This window comes from Oncorhynchus tshawytscha, linkage group LG11 (assembly GCF_018296145.1).
Source record: "Oncorhynchus tshawytscha isolate Ot180627B linkage group LG11, Otsh_v2.0, whole genome shotgun sequence".
NCBI classification, from domain to species: domain Eukaryota; kingdom Metazoa; phylum Chordata; class Actinopteri; order Salmoniformes; family Salmonidae; genus Oncorhynchus; species Oncorhynchus tshawytscha.
In genome coordinates, this window is record NC_056439.1 from 53,703,958 (window position 1) to 53,720,534 (window position 16,577).

The 16,577-nt window shown below is 45.8% G+C and overlaps 1 protein-coding gene across 1 annotated transcript; it reads right to left on the reverse strand.

The window, feature by feature from the left end:
• Positions 1–450: 450 nt before the first annotated feature.
• LOC112262161 (zinc transporter ZIP9-like) lies at positions 451–15,547 on the reverse strand. Its single transcript, XM_042330358.1, has 7 exons — positions 14,878–15,547; positions 5,366–5,474; positions 3,700–3,900; positions 2,948–3,016; positions 2,195–2,280; positions 1,709–1,843; positions 451–1,495 (listed from the first exon to the last, which is right to left on the reverse strand). The coding sequence occupies exons 1-7, from the start codon at positions 14,977–14,979 to the stop codon at positions 1,259–1,261; spliced, it is 939 nt and encodes a 312-aa protein (XP_042186292.1). The 5' UTR covers positions 14,980–15,547; the 3' UTR covers positions 451–1,258.
• Positions 15,548–16,577: the final 1,030 nt, after the last annotated feature.

The window sequence follows — 16,577 nt, forward strand, 5'->3', positions numbered from 1 at the left end:
ACAAAGTGGTCCAGACAAAGCTGTCTGTCTGCGTCGGTCTCCCTACACTCCACAATGCTGGTCCCTCAGTTCAGAGGTCATTATAATGAGTCTCTCTGACTACTCATACACTGTACAAAGACTACTCACATATTGTATGGAGACAAAATGGCTACTAGTCTATTTGACCACCACCACCACCACCGTCAAAAAGACTAGTAGCCATTTTGTCTCCATACAATCATCGCTCAGGAGTGAAGTTTCCCCTAGGTACAGCTTTGACCTTAACAATTAGTGGGGTTAAGACTGACCAAAGATCAGCATATAGTGGCAACCTCACTCTACTCCACAATCACGTCTCCACTTCCTGTACCAGGGAAGCAGGTCCAGGGGGTAAACAACCGAACTAAATGTGTGAGAAAGAACAGCTGTTATAGGTTTAGATGTTTCAGTGTATCATTTAGAGGCTGGTCGTGTGGCAAGCGCTCCTTTATGTGGCTGAAGCTAGACAGTCATTTCAGTTAACAAAAGGTTAGGGTCTGTGGAAATCAGTCTCATAGACACATTTCTCTCAGACGTCTCATAGTAGAGCAGATATATATAAGTAACCATTAGGTAAGATCAAAAGTCATAGAAATTTAACTACTTACATGTAAAACTTCTAAATACTTAACCCGATTCCCACTAGCAAGAACATAAATAACTATCACATTTCATCTTATAGTAAGAGTAAAGTTATTCAAAGTGTGTCTGAAAACCAGCAAGTTTTTTTTTTTAAATCACTGATTTAAAAAAAACTTTACTTTTACTGCAAGATGTCACAATATAAGGTTTTTAAGTTTATTACAGCCCAAGTCTTCAAACAAATATCCCGTTAATACGAGTTCAGGAGTCAGTCGGCAGTTCGTCTGAAACAGGACACGACCATGATCCAAACTCTCTTGCTTATCTGTACAGTCTACCTAGAGCTCAAAATCAAAACATATATATATATATATTTTTTAAACATTTAAACAAGTACAAGTCTCTTGTCAACAGACAAAACTTCTCGTAGAAAAAGTGGGAAAATTGTTGTTATTAATGACATCGTCATCCCTGTGTCTTCCAGCGTGGGTTTTAAATGGTTTTGATCCGGCCGCCAGTCGTTGTCCCACTCCAACCAATCAGCAGTCAAAGAACAGATACATAAGACACAAGAGAGAGATCTGTTTGGCTGCTTTCCCTCTAGACCCTCCTCCTTCCTACCCGTTCTCTCTTCTCCTCCTCTGTGTGTGTGTCTCTAGTGCTGGTGTCCGACAGACAGCACCAGTGGTATCAGACAGCCCAGAACCAGAGCCCCAACCTCCACCTTGCTCAGTCCCTTCGCTGTTTCCTTCCCCGGTGTGGGGGAGTGGCTGTGTCCGGTCCCGCCCACCTCGGGAAGGACATGTACCGTGGCAACGTACAGGAAGGTCCCGGCAGAGAACAACATGGCCACGCCCGTGGCGTTCACATCTGACAGTGCCTCTTTACTGGACTAGAGGTCGACGAGACCAGGAAGAAAGAAAAGAGAACGGAGGAATTAGAATGAGCATCAATTCTCATGATGGGAGCATGAAGTGAAATACCTTTTTGCAAAGCCATAGAAGGAGAACAACATTTGGAAGGAATACTCAGGGCTTCATTTCCTTCTATGGGCTGGGGACAGGAGTACTGAGAGGACAGAATAGCATCCCCCCCCCCAACTGACCTGGCTGAGTCCTACGAAGGTAACCATGGCGAGGACAGGTGCTGCCAGGGCGAAGACCAGCAGGTGTTTACGGATTCGGTTCCTCTCTAGACCAGCATGCATCAGGAAAGAGACCAGGCCAAAGGCTGCTGGGGCCTGGGGTTTGGGGGGAGAGAAAGACAGGGTTCAAGTACACAGCTGGGGCCTAGGGGGGGGAGGGACAGACAGTTTAACATACAGACCAATGACAACTGAACTTTATAAGAGCATTGATTGGTTACTTTCTAATTGTTACCTCATAGTTGTTTCCTTTTGTCTGTTTGGTTCATCTTTTATTTTTAAACTGAAAATCATTTGGTTTGTTTAGAATGTTGTCAGTGTGGCTTCGTGAGGAAGGAGGCTATTCTGTTAAGCAACACGGTGACCATTTGTTACAAACACACAAACGGTTTGAAACAAAAAAACACGGGCTAGAAGATGAACGGTCTGTTATCGTTTTCACTGTACCTTGTGAAGCATGATGGCCACAAAGACAATGAGCTGAACACTGGTCTGAGAGGTGGAAGCTGCTGCGCCGAGAGCCACGCCATCCGCTGGAACATAAATGTTTTTATCAATACAAAATACTCCATCAAAACGTACCAACAACAACAGCAAACATCCACCAACAAGCCTTTCACTCTCTCTTCTTCCTAAAAACAAATCAAATCAAATTTTATTTGTCACATACACATGGTTAGCAGATGTTAATGCGAGTGTAGCGAAATGCTTGTGCTTCTAGTTCCGACAATGCAGTAATAACGAGCAAGTAATCTAACTAACAATTCCAAAAAAACTACTGTCTTATACACAGTGTAAGGGGATAAAGAATATGTACATAAGGATATATGAATGAGTGATGGTACAGAGCAGCATAGGCAAGATACAGTAGATGATATCGAGTACAGTATATACATATGAGATGAGTATGTAAACCAAGTGGCATAGTTAAAGTGGCTAGTGATACATGTATTACATAAGGATGCAGTCGATGATATAGTGTACAGTATATACGTATGCATATGAGATGAACAATGTAGGGTAAGTAACATTATATAAGGTAGCATTGTTTAAAGTGGCTAGTGATATATTTACATCATTTCCCATCAATTCCCATTATTAAAGTGGCTGGAGTTGAGTCAGTGTCAGTGTGTTGGCAGCAGCCACTCAATGTTAGTGGTGGCTGTTGGTCTGAAACACTGTGTAATGAGGCCATCTTACCCGCTGCATGGACCACTAGTCCCAAGGTGGTGGTGATCTTTGAGCTGGCAACCCTCGCAGACTCTGGATCTGAACACACATCAAATCAGACAGACCACACCATTAACAAATCAGACAGACCACTCCATTAACAAATCAGACAGACCACTCCATGGACAAATCAGACAGACCACTCCATGGACAAATCAGACAGACCACTCCATGGACAAATCAGACAGACCACTCCATGGACAAATCAGACAGACCACTCCATGGACAAATCAGACAGACCACTCCATGGACAAATCAGACAGACCACTCCATGGACAAATCAGACAGACCACTCCATGGACAAATCAGACAGACCACTCCATGGACAAATCAGACAGACCACTCCATGGACAAATCAGACAGACCACTCCATTAACAAATCAGACAGACCACTCCATTAACAAATCAGACAGACCACTCCATGGACAAATCGTGCTCTGATAAAGTAGAACCCCGAGGGCCCGGTTTCCCGGACTGATTAATCCTAGAACTGGGCTGAAAATAACTTTCGATGGTGATTCTCCATTGAACTTGGTTTAGTCCAGGACTACTAGACTTAATCTGTGTCCGGGAAGCAGGCCTTGAGAGTGGTGAGCTCCACCCATGCTCTGTCTGTCTGTCTGTCCGTCTCTGTCTGTCTGTCTGTCTGTCTGTCTGTCTGTCTGTCTGTCTGTCTGTCTGTCTGTCTGTCTGTCTGTCTGTGTGTGTGTGTCCAGACTGACCGTCAGCACTGCTGTGTACGTGGGCGCTTCCGATCTGGTCGACCAGCAGCATGAAGACGAACCCCAGGACCAGAGAAACCCCGATGTAGGCATGGAGGTGATCGTGGCTGTGCTCCCCACTGACCCCCAGAGCTGCATCCACACCTTCCTTGGGCTGGGATACCTCCACCCCCTCCACCTGGCCAGGGGCGTGGTGCACACCTACACAGAGAGAGAGAGACTGAGACCCTATCCCAGACAGTAGAGACAGAGACACTAACCCAGACAGTAGATTCGGAGACCCTAACCCATACAGTAGAGTAGAGATAGAGACCCAAAACAACACAGTAGAGTAGAGACAAAGACCCTAACCCAGACAGTAGAGACAGAGACCCATAGAGTAGATTCAGAGACCCTAACCCTGGCCAGGTGGTACAGTAGAGTAGAGACAGAGACCCTAACCCATACAGTAGAGTAGAGATAGAGACCCAAAACAACACAGTAGAGTAGAGACAAAGACCCTAACCCAGACAGTAGAGACAGAGACCCATAGAGTAGATTCAGAGACCCTAACCCTGGCCAGGTGGTACAGTAGAGTAGAGACAGAGACCCTAACCCATACAGTAGAGTAGAGATAGAGACCCAAAACAACACAGTAGAGTAGAGACAAAGACCCTAACCCAGACAGTAGAGTAGAGATAGAGACCCATAGAGTAGATTCAGAGACCCTAACCCTGGCCAGGTGGTACAGTAGAGTAGAGACAGAGACCCTAACCCATACAGTAGAGTAGAGATAGAGACCCAAAACAACACAGTAGAGTAGAGACAGAGACCCAAACCCATACAGTAGAGTAGAGATAGAGACCCAAAACAACACAGTAGAGTAGAGACAGAGACCCTAACCCAGACAGTAGAGACAGAGACCCATAGAGTAGATTCAGAGACCCTAACCCTGGCCAGGTGGTACAGTAGAGTAGAGACAGAGACCCTAACCCATACAGTAGAGTAGAGATAGAGACCCAAAACAACACAGTAGAGTAGAGACAGAGACCCAAACCCATACAGTAGAGTAGAGATAGAGACCCAAAACAACACAGTAGAGTAGAGACAAAGACCCTAACCCAGACAGTAGAGACAGAGACCCATAGAGTAGATTCAGAGACCCTAACCCTGGCCAGGTGGTACAGTAGAGTAGAGACAGAGACCCTAACCCATACAGTAGAGACAGAGACCCTAACCCATACAGTAGATTCAGAGACAGAGACCCGTCTGCAGTAACAAGAATTCGCATTTGACTCCTAAACAACAGAATTTTAAAAAACTTCGGCAAAGGGTAAAGTCCAGATAACTTAGTCAAGTCTGTTCGTAACAATTTCTAGTTTGGGGAACAGAATACTGTATTGAGATCAAATGTTTCATCAATGAGAAAATTGTCAGAATGTCAGTTTACCTTCTCCCACTGCCAGCCACGGGGTTTCCTCTCACCACCATATTTGGTAGTGAGTGGAAACGCCAAGCGGATGCTTCAGATTCATACATCCAGTGAAATATCTGTCTCATTGTTTCAATCTGTGCTCAGCATTACATAGTGCACTACTTTTGACTAGAACCCCATAGGACCCGGTCAAAAGTAGTGCACTATGAAAGGGAATATAGGGTGCCATTTGGGACACAGCCCGAGTCTCACCCTCCAGGACCTCCTCGTACAGGGCATGGACCCCCTCGGGGATGATGACAGCCAGGGCAGTACCACACAGCAGCCCTGCTCCCAGGACCGTCACCAGCTTCAGCTTCTCCTGAGGGACAAGACAGAGAGGACAGAGGGTTCAGCAGGATTACAGAACAACTAGGACAGAGGGTTCAGCAGGATTACAGAACAACTAGAATAGAGGGTTCAGCAGGATTACAGAACAACTAGGACAGAGGGTTCAGCAGGATTACAGAACGACTAGGACAGAGGGTTCAGCAGGATTACAGAACAACTAGGACAGAGGGTTAGGCAGCATTACAGAACAACTAGGACAGAGGGAACAACTAGGACAGAGGGTTCACCAGGATTACAGAACCACTAGGACAAAGGGAACAACTAGGACAGAGGGTTCAGTAGCATTACAGAACAACTAGGACAGAGGGTTCAGCAGGATTACAGAACAACTAGGACAGAGGGAACAACTAGGACAGAGGGTTCACCAGGATTACAGAACAACTAGGACAGAGGGAACAACTAGGACAGAGGGTTCACCAGGATTACAGAACCACTAGGACAAAGGGAACAACTAGGACAGAGGGTTCAGTAGCATTACAGAACAACTAGGACAGAGGGTTCAGCAGGATTACAGAACAACTAGGACAGAGGGTTCAGCAGGATTACAGAACAACTAGGACAGAGGGTTCAGCAGGATTACAGAACCACTAGGACAGAGGGTTCAGCAGGATTACAGAACCACTAGAACAGAGGGAACAACTAGAACAGAGGGAACAACTAGAACAGAGGGAACAACTAGAACAGAGGGTTCAGCAGGATTACAGAACAACTAGGACAGAGGGTTCAGCAGGATTACAGAACCACTAGGACAGAGGGTTCAGCAGGATTACAGAACAACTAGGACAGAGGGTTCAGCAGGATTACAGAACAACTAGGACAGAGGGTTCAGCAGGATTACAGAACAACTAGGACAGAGGGAACAACTAGGACAGAGGGTTCACCAGGATTACAGAACAACTAGGACAGAGGGAACAACTAGGACAGAGGGTTCACCAGGATTACAGAACCACTAGGACAAAGGGAACAACTAGGACAGAGGGTTCAGTAGCATTACAGAACAACTAGGACAGAGGGTTCAGCAGGATTACAGAACAACTAGGACAGAGGGAACAACTAGGACAGAGGGTTCACCAGGATTACAGAACAACTAGGACAGAGGGAACAACTAGGACAGAGGGTTCACCAGGATTACAGAACAACTAGGACAGAGGGAACAACTAGGACAGAGGGTTCACCAGGATTACAGAACCACTAGGACAAAGGGAACAACTAGGACAGAGGGTTCAGTAGCATTACAGAACAACTAGGACAGAGGGTTCAGCAGGATTACAGAACAACTAGGACAAAGGGAACAACTAGGACAGAGGGTTCAGTAGCATTACAGAACAACTAGGACAAAGGGTTCAGTAGCATTACAGAACAACTAGGACAGAGGGTTCAGCAGGATTACAGAACCACTAGGACAGAGGGTTCAACAGGATTACAGAACCACTAGGACAGAGGGTTCAGCAGGATTACAGAACCACTAGGACAGAGGGTTCAGTAGCATTACAGAACAACTAGGACAAAGGGTTCAGTAGCATTACAGAACCACTAGGACAGAGGGTTCAGCAGGATTACAGAACCACTAGGACAGAGGGTTCAGCAGGATTACAGAACCACTAGGACAGAGGGTTCAGCAGGATTACAGAACCACTAGGACAGAGGGTTCAGCAGGATTACAGAACAACTAGGACAGAGGGTTCAGCAGGATTACAGAACAACTAGGACAGAGGGTTCAGCAGGATTACAGAACAACTAGGACAGAGGGTTCAGCAGGATTACAGAACCACTAGGACAGAGGGTTCAGCAGGATTACAGAACCACTAGAACAGAGGGAACAACTAGAACAGAGGGTTCAGCAGGATTACAGAACAACTAGGACAGAGGGTTCAGCAGGATTACAGAACAACTAGGACAGAGGGTTCAGCAGGATTACAGAACAACTAGGACAGAGGGTTCAGCAGGATTACAGAACAACTAGAACAGAGGGTTCAGCAGGATTACAGAACCACTAGGACAAAGGGAACAACTAGGACAGAGGGTTCAGTAGCATTACAGAACAACTAGGACAGAGGGTTCAGCAGGATTACAGAACAACTAGGACAGAGGGAACAACTAGGACAGAGGGTTCACCAGGATTACAGAACCACTAGGACAAAGGGAACAACTAGGACAGAGGGTTCAGTAGCATTACAGAACAACTAGGATAGAGGGTTCAGCAGGATTACAGAACAACTAGGACAGAGGGAACAACTAGGACAGAGGGTTCACCAGGATTACAGAACAACTAGGACAGAGGGAACAACTAGGACAGAGGGTTCACCAGGATTACAGAACCACTAGGACAAAGGGAACAACTAGGACAGAGGGTTCAGTAGCATTACAGAACAACTAGGACAAAGGGTTCAGTAGCATTACAGAACAACTAGGACAGAGGGTTCAGCAGGATTACAGAACAACTAGGACAGAGGGTTCAGCAGGATTACAGAACCACTAGAACAGAGGGAACAACTAGAACAGAGGGTTCAGCAGCATTACAGAACAACTAGAACAGAGGGAACAACTAGAACAGAGGGTTCAGCAGGATTACAGAACAACTAGGACAGAGGGTTCAGCAGGATTACAGAACCACTAGGACAGAGGGTTCAGCAGGATTACAGAACAACTAGGACAGAGGGTTCAGCAGGATTACAGAACCACTAGGACAGAGGGTTCAGCAGGATTACAGAACAACTAGGACAGAGGGTTCAGCAGGATTACAGAACAACTAGGACAGAGGGTTCAGCAGGATTACAGAACCACTAGGACAGAGGGTTCAGCAGGATTACAGAACGACTAGGACAGAGGGTTCAGCAGGATTACAGAACAACTAGGACAGGGGTTCAGCAGGATTACAGAACGACTAGGACAGAGGGTTCAGCAGGATTACAGAACAACTAGGACAGAGGGTTCAGCAGCATTACAGAACAACTAGGACAGGGGTTCAGCAGGATTACAGAACAACTAGGACAGGGGTTCAGCAGGATTACAGAACGACTAGGACAGAGGGTTCAGCAGGATTACAGAACAACTAGGACAGAGGGAACAACTAGGACAGAGGGTTCACCAGGATTACAGAACCACTAGGACAAAGGGAACAACTAGGACAGAGGGTTCAGTAGCATTACAGAACAACTAGGACAGAGGGTTCAGCAGGATTACAGAACAACTAGGACAGAGGGAACAACTAGGACAGAGGGTTCACCAGGATTACAGAACAACTAGGACAGAGGGAACAACTAGGACAGAGGGTTCACCGGGATTACAGAACCACTAGGACAAAGGGAACAACTAGGACAGAGGGTTCAGTAGCATTACAGAACAACTAGGACAAAGGGTTCAGTAGCATTACAGAACAACTAGGACAGAGGGTTCAGCAGGATTACAGAACCACTAGGACAGAGGGTTCAGCAGGATTACAGAACCACTAGGACAGAGGGTTCAGCAGGATTACAGAACAACTAGGACAGAGGGTTCAGCAGGATTACAGAACAACTAGAATAGAGGGTTCAGCAGGATTACAGAACAACTAGGACAGAGGGTTCAGCAGGATTACAGAACAACTAGGACAGGGGGTTCAGCAGGATTACAGAACGACTAGGACAGAGGGTTCAGCAGGATTACAGAACAACTAGGACAGAGGGTTCAGCAGCATTACAGAACAACTAGGACAGAGGGAACAACTAGGACAGAGGGTTCACCAGGATTACAGAACCACTAGGACAAAGGGAACAACTAGGACAGAGGGTTCAGTAGCATTACAGAACAACTAGGACAGAGGGTTCAGCAGGATTACAGAACAACTAGGACAGAGGGTTCAGCAGGATTACAGAACAACTAGGACAGAGGGAACAACTAGGACAGAGGGTTCACCAGGATTACAGAACAACTAGGACAGAGGGAACAACTAGGCCAGAGGGTTCACCGGGATTACAGAACCACTAGAACAAAGGGAACAACTAGGACAGAGGGTTCAGTAGCATTACAGAACAACTAGGACAAAGGGTTCAGTAGCATTACAGAACAACTAGGACAGAGGGTTCAGCAGGATTACAGAACCACTAGGACAGAGGGTTCAGCAGGATTACAGAACCACTAGGACAGAGGGTTCAGCAGGATTACAGAACCACTAGGACAGAGGGTTCAGCAGGATTACAGAACAACTAGGACAGAGGGTTCAGCAGGATTACAGAACAACTAGGACAGAGGGTTCAGCAGGATTACAGAACAACTAGGACAGAGGGTTCAGCAGGATTACAGAACCACTAGGACAGAGGGTTCAGCAGGATTACAGAACCACTAGAACAGAGGGAACAACTAGAACAGAGGGTTCAGCAGGATTACAGAACAACTAGGACAGAGGGTTCAGCAGGATTACAGAACAACTAGGACAGAGGGTTCAGCAGGATTACAGAACAACTAGAACAGAGGGTTCAGCAGGATTACAGAACCACTAGGACAAAGGGAACAACTAGGACAGAGGGTTCAGTAGCATTACAGAACAACTAGGACAGAGGGTTCACCAGGATTACAGAACAACTAGGACAGAGGGAACAACTAGGACAGAGGGTTCACCAGGATTACAGAACCACTAGGACAAAGGGAACAACTAGGACAGAGGGTTCAGTAGCATTACAGAACAACTAGGACAGAGGGTTCAGCAGGATTACAGAACAACTAGGACAGAGGGAACAACTAGGACAGAGGGTTCACCAGGATTACAGAACAACTAGGACAGAGGGAACAACTAGGACAGAGGGTTCACCAGGATTACAGAACCACTAGGACAAAGGGAACAACTAGGACAGAGGGTTCAGTAGCATTACAGAACAACTAGGACAAAGGGTTCAGTAGCATTACAGAACAACTAGGACAGAGGGTTCAGCAGGATTACAGAACAACTAGGACAGAGGGTTCAGCAGGATTACAGAACCACTAGAACAGAGGGAACAACTAGAACAGAGGGTTCAGCAGCATTACAGAACAACTAGAACAGAGGGAACAACTAGAACAGAGGGTTCAGCAGGATTACAGAACAACTAGGACAGAGGGTTCAGCAGGATTACAGAACCACTAGGACAGAGGGTTCAGCAGGATTACAGAACAACTAGGACAGAGGGTTCAGCAGGATTACAGAACAACTAGGACAGAGGGTTCAGCAGGATTACAGAACAACTAGGACAGAGGGTTCAGCAGGATTACAGAACAACTAGGACAGAGGGTTCAGCAGGATTACAGAACCACTAGGACAGAGGGTTCAGCAGGATTACAGAACAACTAGGACAGAGGGTTCAGCAGGATTACAGAACAACTAGAATAGAGGGTTCAGCAGGATTACAGAACAACTAGGACAGAGGGTTCAGCAGGATTACAGAACAACTAGGACAGGGGTTCAGCAGGATTACAGAACGACTAGGACAGAGGGTTCAGCAGGATTACAGAACAACTAGGACAGAGGGTTCAGCAGCATTACAGAACAACTAGGACAGAGGGAACAACTAGGACAGAGGGTTCACCAGGATTACAGAACCACTAGGACAGAGGGAACAACTAGGACAGAGGGTTCAGTAGCATTACAGAACAACTAGGACAGAGGGTTCAGCAGGATTACAGAACAACTAGGACAGAGGGTTCAGCAGGATTACAGAACAACTAGGACAGAGGGAACAACTAGGACAGAGGGTTCACCAGGATTACAGAACAACTAGGACAGAGGGAACAACTAGGCCAGAGGGTTCACCGGGATTACAGAACCACTAGGACAAAAGGAACAACTAGGACAGAGGGTTCAGTAGCATTACAGAACAACTAGGACAAAGGGTTCAGTAGCATTACAGAACAACTAGGACAGAGGGTTCAGCAGGATTACAGAACCACTAGGACAGAGGGTTCAGCAGGATTACAGAACCACTAGGACAGAGGGTTCAGCAGGATTACAGAACCACTAGGACAGAGGGTTCAGCAGGATTACAGAACAACTAGGACAGAGGGTTCAGCAGGATTACAGAACAACTAGGACAGAGGGTTCAGCAGGATTACAGAACAACTAGGACAGAGGGTTCAGCAGGATTACAGAACCACTAGGACAGAGGGTTCAGCAGGATTACAGAACCACTAGAACAGAGGGAACAACTAGAACAGAGGGTTCAGCAGGATTACAGAACAACTAGGACAGAGGGTTCAGCAGGATCACAGAACAACTAGGACAGAGGGTTCAGCAGGATTACAGAACAACTAGAACAGAGGGTTCAGCAGGATTACAGAACCACTAGGACAAAGGGAACAACTAGGACAGAGGGTTCAGTAGCATTACAGAACAACTAGGACAGAGGGTTCAGCAGGATTACAGAACAACTAGGACAGAGGGAACAACTAGGACAGAGGGTTCACCAGGATTACAGAACCACTAGGACAAAGGGAACAACTAGGACAGAGGGTTCAGTAGCATTACAGAACAACTAGGATAGAGGGTTCAGCAGGATTACAGAACAACTAGGACAGAGGGAACAACTAGGACAGAGGGTTCACCAGGATTACAGAACAACTAGGACAGAGGGAACAACTAGGACAGAGGGTTCACCAGGATTACAGAACCACTAGGACAAAGGGAACAACTAGGACAGAGGGTTCAGTAGCATTACAGAACAACTAGGACAAAGGGTTCAGTAGCATTACAGAACAACTAGGACAGAGGGTTCAGCAGGATTACAGAACAACTAGGACAGAGGGTTCAGCAGGATTACAGAACCACTAGAACAGAGGGAACAACTAGAACAGAGGGTTCAGTAGCATTACAGAACAACTAGAACAGAGGGAACAACTAGAACAGAGGGTTCAGCAGGATTACAGAACAACTAGGACAGAGGGTTCAGCAGGATTACAGAACCACTAGGACAGAGGGTTCAGCAGGATTACAGAACAACTAGGACAGAGGGTTCAGCAGGATTACAGAACAACTAGGACAGAGGGTTCAGCAGGATTACAGAACAACTAGGACAGAGGGTTCAGCAGGATTACAGAACAACTAGGACAGAGGGTTCAGCAGGATTACAGAACCACTAGGACAGAGGGTTCAGCAGGATTACAGAACAACTAGGACAGAGGGTTCAGCAGGATTACAGAACAACTAGAATAGAGGGTTCAGCAGGATTACAGAACAACTAGGACAGAGGGTTCAGCAGGATTACAGAACAACTAGGACAGGGGTTCAGCAGGATTACAGAACGACTAGGACAGAGGGTTCAGCAGGATTACAGAACAACTAGGACAGGGGTTCAGCAGGATTACAGAACGACTAGGACAGAGGGTTCAGCAGGATTACAGAACAACTAGGACAGAGGGTTCAGCAGCATTACAGAACAACTAGGACAGGGGTTCAGCAGGATTACAGAACAACTAGGACAGGGGTTCAGCAGGATTACAGAACGACTAGGACAGAGTGTTCAGCAGGATTACAGAACAACTAGGACAGAGGGAACAACTAGGACAGAGGGTTCACCAGGATTACAGAACCACTAGGACAAAGGGAACAACTAGGACAGAGGGTTCAGTAGCATTACAGAACAACTAGGACAGAGGGTTCAGCAGGATTACAGAACAACTAGGACAGAGGGAACAACTAGGACAGAGGGTTCACCAGGATTACAGAACAACTAGGACAGAGGGAACAACTAGGACAGAGGGTTCACCGGGATTACAGAACCACTAGGACAAAGGGAACAACTAGGACAGAGGGTTCAGTAGCATTACAGAACAACTAGGACAAAGGGTTCAGTAGCATTACAGAACAACTAGGACAGAGGGTTCAGCAGGATTACAGAACCACTAGGACAGAGGGTTCAGCAGGATTACAGAACCACTAGGACAGAGGGTTCAGCAGGATTACAGAACAACTAGGACAGAGGGTTCAGCAGGATTACAGAACAACTAGAATAGAGGGTTCAGCAGGATTACAGAACAACTAGGACAGAGGGTTCAGCAGGATTACAGAACAACTAGGACAGGGGTTCAGCAGGATTACAGAACGACTAGGACAGAGGGTTCAGCAGGATTACAGAACAACTAGGACAGAGGGTTCAGCAGCATTACAGAACAACTAGGACAGAGGGAACAACTAGGACAGAGGGTTCACCAGGATTACAGAACCACTAGGACAGAGGGAACAACTAGGACAGAGGGTTCAGTAGCATTACAGAACAACTAGGACAGAGGGTTCAGCAGGATTACAGAACAACTAGGACAGAGGGTTCAGCAGGATTACAGAACAACTAGGACAGAGGGAACAACTAGGACAGAGGGTTCACCAGGATTACAGAACAACTAGGACAGAGGGAACAACTAGGCCAGAGGGTTCACCGGGATTACAGAACCACTAGGACAAAGGGAACAACTAGGACAGAGGGTTCAGTAGCATTACAGAACAACTAGGACAAAGGGTTCAGTAGCATTACAGAACAACTAGGACAGAGGGTTCAGCAGGATTACAGAACCACTAGGACAGAGGGTTCAGCAGGATTACAGAACCACTAGGACAGAGGGTTCAGCAGGATTACAGAACCACTAGGACAGAGGGTTCAGCAGGATTACAGAACAACTAGGACAGAGGGTTCAGCAGGATTACAGAACAACTAGGACAGAGGGTTCAGCAGGATTACAGAACAACTAGGACAGAGGGTTCAGCAGGATTACAGAACCACTAGGACAGAGGGTTCAGCAGGATTACAGAACCACTAGAACAGAGGGAACAACTAGAACAGAGGGTTCAGCAGGATTACAGAACAACTAGGACAGAGGGTTCAGCAGGATTACAGAACCACTAGGACAGAGGGTTCAGCAGGATTACAGAACCACTAGGACAGAGGGTTCAGCAGGATTACAGAACCACTAGAACAGAGGGAACAACTAGAACAGAGGGTTCAGCAGGATTACAGAACCACTAGGACAGAGGGTTCAGCAGGATTACAGAACCACTAGAACAGAGGGAACAACTAGAACAGAGGGAACAACTAGAACAGAGGGAACAACTAGAACAGAGGGTTCAGCAGGATTACAGAACAACCCAGGCAAGGATCATCACTCATGGCAGGGATCAATATCCTAACCATGAACTTTGGCCTCACATGATCAGTTACCTCACATCACTGAATATGTCAAATTGTATGTTTAAATTAGAATACATTACAATTGACTAGTTTGGCTAAGAAACACTGATACTGCTGTTTTTAAACATATTGTACATTGATGAGCACTGTAATCTCAGTATTTAGCTAAGGACTTCAGCTGTTTAGTCCCATTTTAAGTCAAAGTAACGCTTTGTTTCTAAACCATATGTTTGTAGTTGGAATACTACTCACCTCTGAGAAGTTGACAGCCAGAGGAATGGTTCCAGCCACATAACACCCCACCAACATGGCCAGGGAAAGCAGGCTGATCGAAGTGAAGTCGTCCATAGACATAGTTACAGATTTGATAACAAAAATGGTGTTGTTGCTCTTCGGCTTGCTTGCTTAGACACAACTTGTGGTTCGTGTTGAGGCTCTAGCTCGCTAGACAAATATAACTCCCGGACGTCGCAATTCTAGCTAGAGCTTTCTGTGCCGAGGTCTAAACAGACATGTCCGTCTAAATCATTTCTAGTGACTTTCAGAGGACGTGGAAAGGCTCCGAGTTATTGATCTATCTTGAACGCGGTTTTGTTATGCAAACATGTACATCTAGAGAACGACCTAACTAGTCTGATCCTTACTTTGCAGATATGTAAACACCGTCGGCTAGCCGGGTTAGCCTAGCGGACAATCGTCTCGCATGAGTCTTATTGCCTACAGCAGGCAAGTTGTAATTCATAGCGTGTTGACCACATCGTACACTCTCCAACGTTGCTATTTGTTATAACCATTTCATCAAAACTAGCTACCTGCAGTAAGCTATTATTATTATTATTTATATATATATATATCTATAGCTAGCTTGAAATGTTTTGCCAACAAGCCAGCATCTCCATTGCGGATGAAATGTAGCACTTCCGGGTAACGCTTACGTCACCGTCCGTGCAACAAACAAAAAAAAACATGCCACGTACGCGACAGGTATTCATTCTGTGTTTACTTGTCTCTTCACTGACTGTGGACCGATACGTCAGATGTTACATAAGCCAATCTATTTACATGTATAAAAGGTATAACCGTTTTAGCTGGTTGTGGTTCATCTTTTCTTGGAACTTAATGATGACAAATGTCTTCTTCATTTTCACCTTCTTTGGGATTGAGTTGATGGATCGTATCCAATTCTTTGAGGTGCAATGCACAGCCACGTATTGTACTGGAGGTGAGGCCAGTTATAGCTGAGTGAAAGGCTTTAGACAAAAACAAAGAGAGGAATGGGAGATTAGATATAGGCAATATTTTTTTTAATGGGTCTGTGGTGTTCTCAGTGTTAATAGTGAAGTCACCAAAAATGTGAGGATTATCTGCCATGACTGCGCTGTAAATTCATAATTCTTGACCCATGTTTCAGTCAGGCCAATCACATCAGGTTTATGATCAGTGATTAGTTCATTGACTATGACTGGCTTGGTAGTGAGGGATCTGACATTAAATTGTTCTATTTTGAGATGTGAGGTATTATCTATTTCAATAACGACAGAACTGGAGGAGGTCTTTACTCCAGTGAGATTGCTAAATCGAACACCGCCATGTTTACAGTGCATTCGGAAAGTATTCAGACCCCTTCACTTTTCCCACATGTTGTTACATTCCAGCCTTATTCTACAATGTATTTAATGAATGTTTGTCCTAATCAATCTACACACAATACCCCATAATGACATCACAATACCCCATAATCACATCACAATACCCCATAATGACGTCACAATACCCCATAATGACATCACAATACCCCATAATCACATCACAATACCCCATAATGACGTCACAATACCCCATAATGACATCACAATACCCCATAATGACAAAGCGAAAACAGGTTTAGAACAGAAATAGCTTATTTACATAAGTATTCAGACCCTTTGCTGTGAGACTCGAAACTGAGTTCA